Below are 14673 nucleotides of genomic sequence, written 5' to 3' on the forward strand. Positions count from 1 at the left end.
CTACAGAAAGGAAAAAAGAAAGCTGGCTACTAAGGGCTGGCCCTAGGCACAAATGCTTTATTAAAAAAAAAAGTCAAGACTTTCTAACTAGGATGGAAAATACAGTCTTACAATGGACTTTCACAGGGCAAGTAAAACTATGTGAAAAATTACTTGGATATCTTAGGCAGGTGTTTCTGGAACATGTCAGGTAGAGGTAGTTGAAACTGACACAGCCGGGGAACATCTTTGCCAACCATTTCCAAATCAGCCCCCGCTCACCAGGGTGGGGAGGGTTGAGGGTCATAGTGTGGACGCCGGCACTAAGGTAAACGGTGCATATTCTTGAAAAATATGGTTAAAGGGTTCTTCTCATATCATATGGTTGGAGGACAAATCAGTAAAATCATTTGGAAAAGTGGCATGAGTCAAGAACTACAAAAGCGTTCATATCCTCGACCCAGAAATTCCACCTCTAGTAATTCGCCCTAAGGAAATAATTTATGCACAAAGACATTTGCTGTAACTTTATGAGATGCAATCTAAAATGCCCCATGGGGAAAGGTTACACAAATCATGGCACATCCATACAATGGAATATCAAGCAATTAATAAGAGTTGACAGTTTTTAATGACATGTAGACTGAGGAAAAAACCAAGATACAAATTATACTGAGAATGAATAAACCTATGTAAAAACATGTACAAGAAGCAAAGAGACCGGCAAGAATATGCAAAAATATCAAAGGGCTTTTTTTTCTTGGGTGATGTAATACAAGCAATTATTATTTTTCTTTATAAGCCTTCTGTATTGTCTAAAATTTCCAAAATGAGTGTGTATTACTGGCATAGACAAAAAAAAAAAAACCCAAACATTATTGAATCAAGGATTAAAGAAGAATGGGCATTTTTATACAGCTTTATTTGTTCTGCTAGGAATTGGGAGTGTGGCTCCTAATAACAAAAAAAGGGGGCCTACAAACCATTCATTTGACAGGAGCATCAGACTAAAAACAAAAACAAAAAATGTCAGAGAACTTCTTAAATTGTTTTCCCCAAGTTTCACCATATTCATGTGGAACTGCAGCAGAAAAGATGGTGAAGAGGGCCAAGCCAGCGATCACTGATCTTAATGACAGTTCCCACAGCACGTGGATCCAGGGCCACAAAACACATCAGACCCAAGTTTAAATGGCGCACTGTTCTGCATTTTTCAAAATGAAAAAAAATTAGGAAAACAAGTGTTTACTTAAAAAAAAAAAAAAAAAAGAGGAGAAAAAGTAAATAGTTAAGTGCTTTTGTACCAATTAGGGGCTAGAGAGAAATAAAAGGCATATTTGAGAATTAAACTAATGGTTTGTAAGAATTAAATGTACTGAAAAAGACAAAACGTAACTAATGAATACTTATTAGCAGAAGAAAAACAAACAAACTTGGTTACTAAGTGACACGTGTCCAGGACTGGTCTGAAGGCAGAATGCCCGAAAGGTCTAATCTCAAAGTCAAAATAGTCTCTGTTGAATACCATTCCACCTACAGTCCAACATTTTAACCTTTCTTCAAACTCTTTAAGATTCTACCCTAGAGAAACTTGTTTTACACCAAGAGTTATATGGCTCAACTTACTTATGCTGTTACAACCCTCACCTAATCATAGTATTTTCATCCTAGCTTTCCTGAAGCACGTTCTAAGATAAGTGCCACATAACCTGAATTTAGCTCTATTATTTCATTTGGCCATCTAATTATCCTATGACACGTGCCAAGGATTTTTACCTTCTGGGCAGAAATGGACATAAAATCCTAAAGCGGCTCACCTTAGGGTCAGAAAGTTTGTGAATGTAAGCAGAGCTTAGCTGTGAAGCTATATTCAGCACTGATTACAGTGTCAAGAGTCACCAAAGGCAAGAAAAGCCCTTCCCATTTCTACACAGGAATAAAGACCAAAACTATAGGTTGCCTCAGTGTTTGTAAGAGGAGACTAGAAGCTGCAGTTCCCTTCCTTAAACAAGATAGTCCACATAATCACTGGTTGGCTGACAGCTAAGACAATGTCCTCTAAAACTGTATTACACTTGGTTAAGCAGAAATCTGGGCAAGCAAAACACACTGCTGAAAAGTCAGGGTCTCAGTAAAAGTATTTGGTGACCATACTAAAAAAAAAAACAAAAATGCAAATGAAAAGAAACCATAATGGCTTAATGGATCATGCTGTTGTCGTAAGGCAAAAGCATAAAGAAAAGTACTCACCTTCAAAGATAACACACTAAAAGCCCAATCTTAAGATTATAAACTTAAAAATGTGTTTTTAAAAACATTAGTTGCCTGTATAAATTAAAATCTTATATGTAATTTCAGTGTAAAGCACCAAAAATGAACACTAAAACTGTTCACATAAAATAGTAGAAAAGGAAACAGCAAAACTATAAAAGCACAGAGGTATTGGTTACAAGAACCAAGTACATAAATGAACTTCTACGAGTATTTCCATTTACCTTATAAAACTCTAGTAGATTAAATGGGGGAGGGGGAGTCTCAGAATCTACAGGGTAGCAAAATGGTAACAAATATACATCATTTATTTATTAACAAATTATACCACACAAATGAGGGTTACGTTTTCTATCTGATTACAGAGTGAACAGAAATCGCGTCTGTCTTTCGAGCAGCAACAGAAAATTTTACTAAAAGAAATTCCCTACCTGGACCAAAAGATTGTAACAGGGACTGGAGATCTGATGACTAAGCAAGTAAAATGGCCACCATGGCGCAACCCCGGGCGGGGAGACGTGGTTTTGTTTCTACGCTTTAATGGGAAGCAGCTCTCCAAAAGGGGGTAACACATTAAGTAAAGGGAAGATGTAGCCAAAGGGGGGGATGATGTAAGAAAATCACATGAAATTAAGTCTGTTTACAAAGAGAGCAGTGGCCCTGAAAACTTGAGGTGGTGTTGAGAGGGGAAAAAAAAAAAAGAAAAAGAAAAAGAAAACAAACAAACCAAAAACCCCACAAAACAACAGAACAAAACAAACCCAAGCAGTGACAAATCAGCTTCTGGGAGTTACACCAGCCCTGAAGTAATGCGACTGTGTCCCTAGTCTAACTGACACTGGGAGACTCTTCATCTGGGTACTTTGGTTTGAGAAATCAGTTAGATTAAGTCATTTTTAAAAAGGGTTTTATTTTTCAAATAGACACAGCTAGGGAGAGAAAGCTAAACATGAAGTATTAATTCCTTGAGACCTCAAAAATTTAGGAAGCCAAATGAAACAAAGGGAAATAGAAAATTTGGATAGAAATGTTTCTCTAAGGGTAAAACTCAGTCTCCTGAGGTTTTTAAAATCAAGCACATTCTGAATGAGTGGTTTTCAAAGTGGGTTATAGGCCACTCTCCCCAAACCTTCCTTACTCAAATTCAAACATTTCTAATTCTGTTTGTCCTTCATGGTATCAGGAAAGATTGCCTTTTAAAAAAAAGTAAAAGGAAATCTGATGCAGTCCCTATGCCTTGCTATTGTTTGTGTTTTCTTTACGTTTGAAAATCATCACGGACACTGAAACTGTATTGGTGAGAAATAAAACCAGGGTCGTAAACCATATTTGCATTCTTAGTGTTAGTAAAATCTGAAAAGGTTCAACAAGTATTTGTGTGTTATTCTATAAAATAAATGAGCCAAAGAAGTTCCTAGGAAGAGATTAAACTCTTGTTATTCCCGCCGCCCCCCAATCTGGTCTTCTGCTGCCTCAAAGCTCTCGATATTTCTGGTCAGTGTGAACAAAATTCTAATGAACATTCTAGCCACATGTTACTCCAAAAACATTTCACTCAACATTCAACGGCTGCATAGAATTTCTTTTTCGAGAAGGCAAGCCCAATTTTATAGAGATCTCTAGAATGAGCATGTACAATTACCAAAAATAACACACGTTATGTCAGGGCAGAATCTGCATAGCGTTCTTTAGCACTATCATTGATAAAGAGCAGCCAAGTCCCAGAACTTTCCTCTGCAATTGCTAGCAAACAACATCAAAGTGTAAATGACAACCAGGGAAAATACACAACACAGGCCATTTCTCTTTGATGGCTGATATCAGGAAGAAAAGAGGAACCCAAGCTGTGGCCACTTATCAGGGTTTCACTACTTCAATGAAATGGAACAAATCTCCGTGGAAAGGACTCATTCAGCAAACACGACTTCCTTCCATGTATCTTGCCTTCACATCAGGTTAAACAGAAGTTGCTGTCATTTTAGAATCACTGATTACATCTTTTTAGTTAGAAAAAAGTTTACTTGAATATTTACATAATTTTATTGCTGTTTATTACAACAAAAAAAATTTTTAACCGATGTGTATGCAGAATCCATCCAGTAACACATGAAACTGAAATCCATCTCTCGAGAAGATACAGTTATGGCCGAATGTATCTGATGCTCAGTACAGCATGAGTAAGAAAAATCCTTGCATGTCATTTGGTTCTTGCTGTAGTCATCTGCGTTCATCTCAGAAAGCAAAAGAATCCATTTGACGTTTCAATAAATAGCAAAGTAACCGTTACAAAAAAAATAGCTTCCACGGACCAGAGATCCAAGAAAGAACAGTTTTGATGAATGATTCCTAGAATCGAGGGAGTCCTCCTTTAGTCCAATGAGATGATGTCAGGAATGTTACTTCCACTGCTGGTTATGACCCCTGTCTCACTCCTGCTGCTGGATGAACTAACATGAGTACTGCTTTCATGGGGGCTGGTGGTGGTGACAGACGTACTGCTTGCTGTTAAGGGTGAGGTGAGACTATCCAAAAACATAGGAGGACAGTACTGCTTGAAACAAACAATGATGCCGATGAGGAAGAGGCTACATTGGTTTTAAATAAAGAGACTAGAAATTGTTAGATATGCATAAGTGATAGCCACATATTTAAATCCTAGTGGGATTTAGAATTTCTCAAAACTTCACATCTTCGGATGGAAGGTGGTATGATTTTAGCTATTTTACTGTTTAGTGAGTGCAGCATATTTTTGATTCTCTCAAGTCTTGCAGAATTTGTAGACCAAGTATACAGGTCCAAGTACAAAATGTCAACAACTACTAAGATTATTTAATAGTAAATACTGGCCCCACCATTATGACTCATACTTAACCTCAAAAAGAATTTGCTCACTAAATGCATTTATGCCAGCTTTAAAGCACATAAAGGCTAACAATATTTATTTCTAATGGCATTAAGCAAAAATGCTAGTACAAAATTCAATAATTCTTTTAAAATTTAGTGTCAATCAGATTCTTTAGCAAGAATTTTAAGACTGATCAACTCAACAGTACCACTTGAATCCTTTAGACATACATGAAATGATACCTCTGTAATCAGGAAGAGAGCATTCATTCTAAAACAGAGACCATACAGTAGCTAACTACCACAGGATACTCAGAACAGAGAATTATCCCACATAATCACAAAATTTGGGGATAAATCTGAAAGGAGATATAATCTTCCTTGTGGGGCTTGATACTGCCCCCCTTCAAGAATTCTGATTTCAAGTCTCCTTACCATCTTGATCGCTGACTCTCAAATTCAAACCTAAAGTTTTAACACTATAATATCGTCCAAGAGGAGTAGAGAGACAAGAGCTAAATACCGCCACGAAAATATTTAATGTGAGAAACAGCAGCACCGACTAATTTTAGTAAAATAAGTGAGGACCAGTTATATACAAGAGGAGGAGTCCTAAAAATTTGTGTTCAGATCAACTATTTGAAAAAAGATCAGTAAGAATATTCAATCAATGGTATCAATTCTATAAAGTATTCCAGCCTATCGTTAGAGATACTAAGTTACCAAACAGTAACTTAAAACTGAAGTTTTTTTCACTACACGATCTTCCAAAAAATCTTAAAATGGCAACGACAGCCCCAGGCTCACGTTGCCAATCAGTGGAAGAGCAACGACCGAAATGTAGGCCGCCTGACAGAAAAAGTAGTTCAGTGTTTAGCATGGGTAACGGTCTTGGTTCATCCATAAAATAAACGTCATACACAAAGAGATCAAAGGGATACTGGTTAAGGGGGGAGAGCGTTTCGGGTGCTCTAAAGAGAGTAGACTTCTAAGGCATTAAACTTCTTTAAAATTGAATCAATTCTGATTTTCCGCTAAACAATCTGGAAAAAAGCCCAGAAACTTACATTTTATTTCTACTTCCTCTCAGGCAGTTTTTGACTGTCTAGTAGTAAAAAGGTACTCTCTTCATTTATAAGATGAACGCTTGATACCACAGTTCTGCTATCAATAGGCTCTACGAATTCTTGTCATACTCAGGGTGCAGCCATTTTACCTCTAACCATGTGTATCTAACCACGTGTATTGGCACGTATCTGCACAAAGGAAAAAGGGCCTAAGGGGGGTACTATGGAGGTAAAGGAGGACAAATCTAAGGATTTTAAGGAAAACGGAAGGCACAACCTTACCCTTCTACTGGCTTATCAAATAAGTTAGCCTGACACTAAGGATGCCAAATAGCACTATGAAATCAAAATCCTATGGGTTCTAAGATCATTTTTTAGAAGGGTGGTTCTCTTAAGATTCAGTAATATTTCAAGCCTGAAGAATGCATTTCCTAGAAAGATGTATAGATACTTTTGCTATAGAATCTACTAATGTAACAGAGTTGACTCAGAGTGAGAAGAAATTCCTCACTCTGCACACGTTATCCTGGGCCCAAATTTCCAGTGTTGCTTGCGTGATCAGATACAGAGTACGGACACAGGAGGCCGGTATAAGACTTGTGGTTAGCGGCCTCTGCAGCCTATGAAGCAGTGCTCTGTGGGTCTTCCTCTGGCCCTCCCTACCTGCAACAATTCTCCCAAAGTCACTCTCTGCTTCACTTTCCCCATGCCTTTCCCTTCTCCCCCACCCCGTTCTGCCTCTGATATATACGTCCGTCAGTCCACGTTTACTACTGGGTCCCTGGGATCCTCGAGTTTCTTACTGCTGACAGAGAAAACCGGAATGATCGGTTTATAGCAACTTTGGATTGGGGCATCCCCAAAGTCTGTATCTGACGGCCTTTAAAAACAAGGAAGAATCAAGCTAATGATTCAGGACTATTGAATCAGCTTCCGCTATTTTCTATGCATAGAACGAGTGCTTCACAGATAATCACTGAAATTTTAACTTCCAGTCATCAGCACTGTTTCCCCTCACTTTAATCACCCAAATGCTTGTAAGAAATGCTAACTGATTCTGAAAACTAAATAAAATATAACTAAAAATTCAGGTATTAAGTCAAAATATCATAAATTTGAAAACAGCAACTGTAGTCCTCCAAATAAAATTGTGAAATATTTACATAGAAATTCCTTTCCATCAAGTTAAGTAACTGCAAGTTGACTGTCCTGATTTTATGCAACTGGTCATTTTTTAGTTAGTATGACATAACCAACAATCAAATACAAATTAGTTGCTTAAATTCAGGATACATACCTGGGGATCAACTGGAATAAGGGAAAGAAAATCCAAACCTAAAACAAAAATGTTTTGTTAATAGTTGTCTCATAGTTTGGAGACAAGAATTATTTCCCCAAATCATTTTGTATTTATCATGAGTCATAGAACATTTGGGTAAGTGCTTACCATTCTGCCACAGAGAAGTTCAATACCATGATCAGTGAGAGTCAGATGCATAAAACCCCAAAATGAACATATTCCCTCACAAAACAACTGGAAAAACCACCACCCAGAGACTTAAAGGGAGCAGTCCAAAAACTGCCAGAGGACTGTGAAGTCAAAGTCAACTTTTCCCCTTCATCATTTAATAGAATGAGAAGCAATAAAAATGATGAGAGAATGATCTGGATTCGGACTATTAAAAAAAAAAAAAAAACATACTTAGGCTCTTAAAAGATACTTCACATTTATTTTTTTAGAAATACACCAACCACATTAAGCTTCAACTAAAGTAGCACTTCTTAAACAGAGATCCGTTTCATGGATTGCTCTCTGTCACTCTGTCCCCACATCAAGAGTAGTACACAGTTCAGTGCTCTGCACAAAGCAAGCACCTGGTTAACTGCTGCTCGCTAACAAGCCAAATCTTAGGGTTTACTGGGTTATAAGCTAATGCAGTTTTCTGAACCAAAGATCTGGGACTCTCCAATTAAGCTTTAGAAACAGGAATGTGGAAAAGGTTGCCCAGTAATACCATTTTAAAGTATTAAAATTATAACAATAAATAGTAAAAATTTTCAGATGTGAAAAGTCTAGCAATAAACTTCAAAGTCAGTTCCCCTAAACCTCCCTAAATTTCAAAACATTAAAAAAAAAAAAAAATCACATACTAGGTATAGGTCAGTGAGACAGGCCAATTTCTTGTTCAATTCTATGAATTTTTATATGCTAGCATTCAATGTCACCTCAAATATAACGATCATACAGAATACAAGTCTGATATTAGACTGTTACTCAAAATAGAGAATATCTGTGGAAATGATATTTAATATATTAAATAACCAATATGAATAATTTATAACTCTTTTAAAGTATATTTATTCCCTTATAATCTCTAAGGATATGATAAAAATGCTTATCAAGTGATACACGCTATAGCACCAATCATTTCAATGAAATCAGTTTCTAAAGCATCTTTAAAAACTGTTAATATGATTTTTCACTCCATATGCCTGTCACTAGCTATATGATACAATGGAATTTGAGCCAAAACTGGACAAAGGGGATCACAACGAACTTTTCCAACGACTTCCCCATTAAACTGATACTCACTAGATGACATCTCAATAAGCCAAGAGTTTCTTCACATTAATATTGTTCAGCAAATCCTGTGCTTCTGAAGAGAGTAACTCAAAATCTGTCTAGCCCTTATAGTACCTTTTGAATTTTATATAGTCAACATTTCATACTATTGACCAAGTCACAAAGACAGTTTATTGGCATGTCTTTTAATTGACTTAATTTTATTAATTTGGTTTTGCTTCAAATGGTATAACATTTTTCTTTTTAAAATAGCTTCTGCTTTTTGTAGCTTACTTAATTTTATATGTTCAATCACTTTTAATGTCTGTTCAATCACTCAGTCCATTTGAATAACTTAAACCTTTCTCTTTTTTTTTATAAAGCTAAAGGAAGTATTAATATCTCTTGCAATATTGTGTATTGGAGCCAAATCACTCAAAAATGCTCATTTTCTACATGTTTAAATATCCCCACTTCATAACCAATTGAGATAAATATACAGGCTTGATATAGTCTTCAAACGGTTTGTGCAGCTCCAGCACTGGAGGCTGCCCGGCAAGGTGCAAAGATGCTTCACTTTTTCATTAGTTCAATTCTCAGCTCTTCAGATGTACTCTAATTGTCTTTGATGATCATTTCATGTGTGCCAGTCAATATACACCGATGAGAGATTTAAGACACTTGATCTGTATCTTTTGACACTTTATCCAAAGATAACTGAATATGGTGACTTATAAAATGCCGTAATAAGACACCTAGAAATGTTTCTAAGTTTGGTTAAACTTGACTTTCTCCCTAGCATTACGCAGATGCTCTCTATACAAAATCCAACATTGTAATGAAATACTTTCACTGAAACCATTTTTTCTCAAACACTAACACTGAGGTTTGATGCGGTATTTCAGATGTTATTCCTTCTGACAAAAAAACTTTAAACTATTATCAAAGTCCTGCATTTTACATATTAAGTATACTATTAAAACTCTTACATGAAATAGATGAGGTTTCATGAATACTGATTAAAACATTACTGCCTTGTTTTTGTAAGTTTAGTAAAATGCTGTTTTCTTATTTCACCGTAAGTTTCAAATGCAATACGTTGTATTGATATGTTTTTACGCCCACCTACATATTTCATGGGTGAAAACGCTCAATTATTTTTAACTAAAAAGCAGGTAGTGTTAAAAATTCAGATGGTACATTCTAAATGTTTTATTAACACTGATGAAATTGTAGTTTCTGGATTTTAAATGCTTCCTTAAGTGAAACTGACTCTACATGTCTTATTAATAACACCACATTTTCCTTACTTGAGCCATGAACTTTAACAAAACATTAAGTATGTAAATGTTTAGCACTTTCCAATTTTAATGTACAACTTTTGAGCACCATTCACACCTGACAATATGGCACTAGCAATAATAAGGCAGTCATATTCTTTCTTGAAATAATCAAGCTGTTTTCCATTCCATAAATACAAATTTTTTGTTTTATTTTGTAATTCATTGTTGCACAGTATCAGAAGATGATCCAAGCTGCAGTTCATTATTAATATCATTTCTTCTTTGTTCTCCTGCAGATTCAGAAGATTCATATTTATGATGTTTAAAAGGAATGTTAAGAAATGTATTAAAACTTTGTCATCTCTCCATTCTTGTTCTATTTAATATTTTATTATAAATTATTAAATTTATAAATATGAAAACTCTGCACAGTAGGACTAATTACATAAAAATTATGCACAAAAATAAAACTAAAATAAGCACTAACTACAGAAGAGCACATTAACAATAAAACAAAGTAAAAACTAGACTATTTAGTTGTAGCAATTACTGCATAATTCATAGATGATGACAAACTGGTAATTCTTCTGAAGTACAACAGACCCTATTCTGTTCAATTTATCAAACGGTAAGAAAGCAGGTCAACGTTCTAATAAGCAGTGTCACCATCCTAGTTCACACTCGCTAAGTATCAGCCCTGCATATCAGTCTTAGTTCCTTAATACCAGCTTGGAACGTATTTTACAAAATACACAGTTCACATAACTTATTGCTTCTTACGCCTGCACTTTTTATAGTCTCCCTTATGCCCAAACTTTGAAATAATGTCAATTCTCCAAAATTAAAAATTCATCCAGACTCACGTAATTTGAAAACAAATGATCTGTAAACTGTGGCTGTTCTATTCCTAAATGGCCAGGGTCGCTTTTGTAAACAAAAAGTTTTTTCAGGATTATTTGTGATTTCAAGGTCTTTAGGAAAACGAATCCTTCTGGAATGTTTGTTTGTAACACACATGAAGATGATACACACTCTTCAACCTCCTTTAAAACTAGCCACAGTTAAAGGAAAACTTGGCAGTTACGAACTAAGTATCTCTGAGTTTCCATCTGTCTTATGGACCATGAAACTGCCCCTGTACCTTAGAATCAAGCTTTGTATACAACAAATATTTTTTAATTGGTGCCCGCTGGACTTAACCAAGTTTTAAAATGCCAATTCCCCAAGTACATACGGAGTAAACATAGACAGTTAAGTAGGTTTTTTGAAATTTTTTGATAGATACTATTATTAGTCTATTCTTCTCCATTAAATTTTACTCAAATAATCTGAATAAATTTCAAGTGGCAAGATTACACTGGGCCAGGTACCACAACTATCAACTGTTTCAACAACACAAATTTTGCCCAACAAAATATATGCTGTGCTTGAAATAAAGGCCTCATATAGAGGGATATGAAAAATAAATTGTAGGTCAAAAGTAACTTTACAAATCTAGAAAAGAAGATTATTAACAGGAAAAGAGAAGGGTATTCCACTAAAAGGGCCCTTCGGAAAGAAGGAAAGTCATGAATGTAAGAGGCACTGGCTTCAGCTTGCTCCAATTTGATTGATCAAAAATGCCTACAAAAACAATGGCTATGGAGGGAAGAAAAGTGGGGGGTCTGTGGGGGAGTTCCAAATTTCATAATATGGCCTTGGTTCTAAGGTTATTCGAGCAGCCTTGACTTTTTCAAAAGATATCCCTAAATATTAAGCAGTGCTCTAAGGAAAGAGCTGGTAGATCCTATTTTTACAGAGCAAAACAGCCTCACAGGGCAAAGCCACTGATAATGTTAACCCTGTGGTACACCAGGACGTTCTAAAGCTGTGATGGGCTACCGAGAAGATTATGAGAACACTCTACCGAATCTGCGAAGCTTCGATGACAAAGACAGTGTCTCCGAGTACAAATTACTCATGAGGGACAGCAACCCCAGAAAAGTTTCCTACCGTCCTACTAGATTTCCTATCATCAGTAATCCACAGATTGCTCTGTAGTTAAAATGACAGGAATTGAATGTGATATATTAAAACATACTTTTATATGAAGGCTTCAAATTTCCTCAGTATTTCCGTTTAAATTGTAACACTACGTTCGCTCCACAGATTTAGAGGAAAAACAAATAAAACTTGGTAACAAAAGAAAACAACTCTTCACATACCTGGCAAATCTGATGACATGCTTGATATTGGCGTGTGGTGGAATGGTACTGAGTAGTCTGCTAATGAAGGCGGAATAGCAGCCGGGTCAACCGAAGTCACACTGGGCACCCTTACAGAAGATGGCTGATACATGAGAACCCTGTTTTAAATAGCATGGGAAATTACAAACAATCTGGCTGTTAGTTCACAGGAGAGAAGGGCTGCACCACCGGGCATTCTCAGTCGTCAGCGCACTAAGTTTCAACACAACTACATGGCGGCTACTCACTACACAGTACTCCACTCTACTCTCCTCTTTCATAACAGTCTTCATTTTAACATGAACGTATGCTGGCTCTCAACAGCAGCTGTGACATAAGAGCAAGTTGGCATTAAAACATAGTGTACGGTGCTGGAGGAATACATAAAACTTTCATCCACAGAGAGAAATATATTTTACATATGCTTTTATGAATGTATGTGTAACATGGATGTGGATATTAGTAACTGCATCTAGAAAGAAACTTAGAGGGGCACCTGGGGGGCTCGGCCGGTTAAGTGACTCTTGATTTCAAGCTCAGGTCATGATCTCACAGGTCACGAGACCATGCCCCACATCAGGCTCTGCGCTGACAGTGTGGAGCCTGCTTGGGATTCTCTGTCTCTCCCTCTCTCTCTGCTCCTCCCCTGCTTTCACTCACTCACTCTCTCTTGCTCTCAAAATAAATAAACGTTAAAAAAAAGAAAAAAAAAGTTAGAAATAAACTAAGGCCTCCTAAGATTGGATTTAAATCATGGCACCTTTATAAGTAAAGCTATCTATTATATACAGTTCAACCAGAATTTCTTCCATTCTAACTTGAACTGTGTTAATTACTAGCAATCTTATCTGAGAGTCACCTGAGGCAACATTGCCAATCCTAACGCCAGCCAACCTGACGACAGGCAGCAATCAGAAATTAGAATAAGATGATTTCTCAAGACTTAATATAAAACATCCAGAAATAAAAATGTTAAGTTACTATGATATCATCTACTCTAAGAGGGTTTATAGACTTTGAAATTAACTAATCATGCTACTAAGAATACAAATTAAATACACTTTAAAAATACATTAACTGATTAATAGATACACACACACACACTACACACACACACACACACACACACACACACACACACACACACACACACAATTACAGCTTTATAATTTCAAGAAGCAGTTTAGTTAATCATATTTTTTCTAATGCTCAGGAATAAAGAGATGATTTTGCATTCTTCCTATTGAGCTTTCATTTTCTCTTAGCCCAGGTTAAACAAGACAGTAAACCTTACAAGACAGTATAAGCAATGTGATGGACCCTATGGCTGATGGTGGCCATCCCTTCTAGCCATCATCCTGGTGAGGCTGCAGTGGTAGCAGCTACTCTCTGAGCTTCCTGATGCCACCCAAGGACGACAAGAAGAAAAACAGGCAGGCAAATCAGACAAGAAAGGCAAAGACCCACTGAACCAATCTGGGGGCAAGACCAAAAAAGAAATAGTCCAAAGGCAAAGTTTGGGATCTCAGATCACTAACCTGGTCTTGTTTGACAAGGCCACATATGACAAACTCTGCAAGGAAGTTCCCATCTCTAACCCCAGCGGCTGTCTCTAAGAAATTGAAGATTTGCAATTCCCTGGCCAGGGCAGCCCCCTTCAGGAGCTCCTTAGTAAAGGACTCCTTAAACTGTTTTCAAAACATAGAGTTCAAGTGATTTACACCAGAAACACCAAGGGTGGAGATGCCTTGCCGCTAGTAAAGAGGCATAAATAGGTTCCACCAACTGTACATTTTGAAAAATACAACTTTGTTATTAACTGGAAAACAAAAAAGGAGAGGGGACAGAGACATAGGGACATTAATGCTGGCATCCCAAAGCACTGCCAATGAACTACTTACTATAAGCTTCATGAGAGAGGCACAGAATTATGTAGCTGGGAGGGACCATTACAAAAACGAAACCAACAGAAACTTAGGACCATGGTCACAAAGCTAGACCAAGAGGACCGTCAGGACCTCTAGGCGTCCTTTCCTTTGGCTGGAACTCTTCTTGTCACTGCTCAGATTATTAAATACGAACGGTAAGAATTGATGACATGGTTTCATGACACTTTTCATATCCTAAACAACTGACAAAATATTTCATGACCTCAATTTAAACCTCAAACCATTTAAATAATCACAACCTATTAGGCACTGGAGTCATTCTAAAACCAGTTTGCATGATGACACGAGGATCTTGTCCAGCTCTTACTCTACACTATCTGTCAAAAATATGGATGTCACTGGAAATGTGGAAAAGGAAGGCATCTTCAGAGTACATATATGGCTATGTTGACAACTGTGTTATTCTCAGAATAATGAATAAATAACACAGGTCAGAGTTCCGAAGTCTTAAAAGTGGACCCACCGGGAACAATACACTTGAGACAATTAACA

At 36.7% G+C, this 14673-nt stretch overlaps 1 protein-coding gene and 1 pseudogene across 12 annotated transcripts in view; one reads left to right on the top strand and one right to left on the bottom strand.

Moving 5' to 3' along the window:
- Nucleotides 1–491: 491 nt before the first annotated feature.
- Nucleotides 492–14673, bottom strand: part of PIAS2 (protein inhibitor of activated STAT 2) — a 97642-nt gene continuing 83460 nt past the window's right edge. For 8 of the 12 annotated variants that reach the window (XM_086682894.1, XM_086682892.1, XM_086682895.1 and 5 more), the window contains 3 exons: nt 12212–12351; nt 7459–7496; nt 492–4801 (listed from right to left, as the gene is read on the bottom strand). In XM_086682894.1, the coding sequence (XP_086539020.1) occupies nt 4619–4801; nt 7459–7496; nt 12212–12351 (361 nt within the window). In that variant the 3' untranslated portion in view covers nt 492–4618. Of the gene's footprint in view, nt 4836–7458; nt 7497–7863; nt 10298–12211; nt 12352–14673 lie in introns of those variants that run through there. The other 4 variants (XM_025931436.2, XM_025931434.2, XM_086682893.1 and 1 more) reach the window with 4 other exon arrangements.
- Nucleotides 13634–14007, top strand: LOC112868425 (small ribosomal subunit protein eS25 pseudogene; annotated as a pseudogene).

This window comes from Puma concolor, chromosome D3 (genome assembly GCF_028749965.1).
Source record: "Puma concolor isolate L17-30 chromosome D3, mPumCon1.1.hap2, whole genome shotgun sequence".
Taxonomy (NCBI): Eukaryota; Metazoa; Chordata; class Mammalia; order Carnivora; family Felidae; genus Puma; species Puma concolor.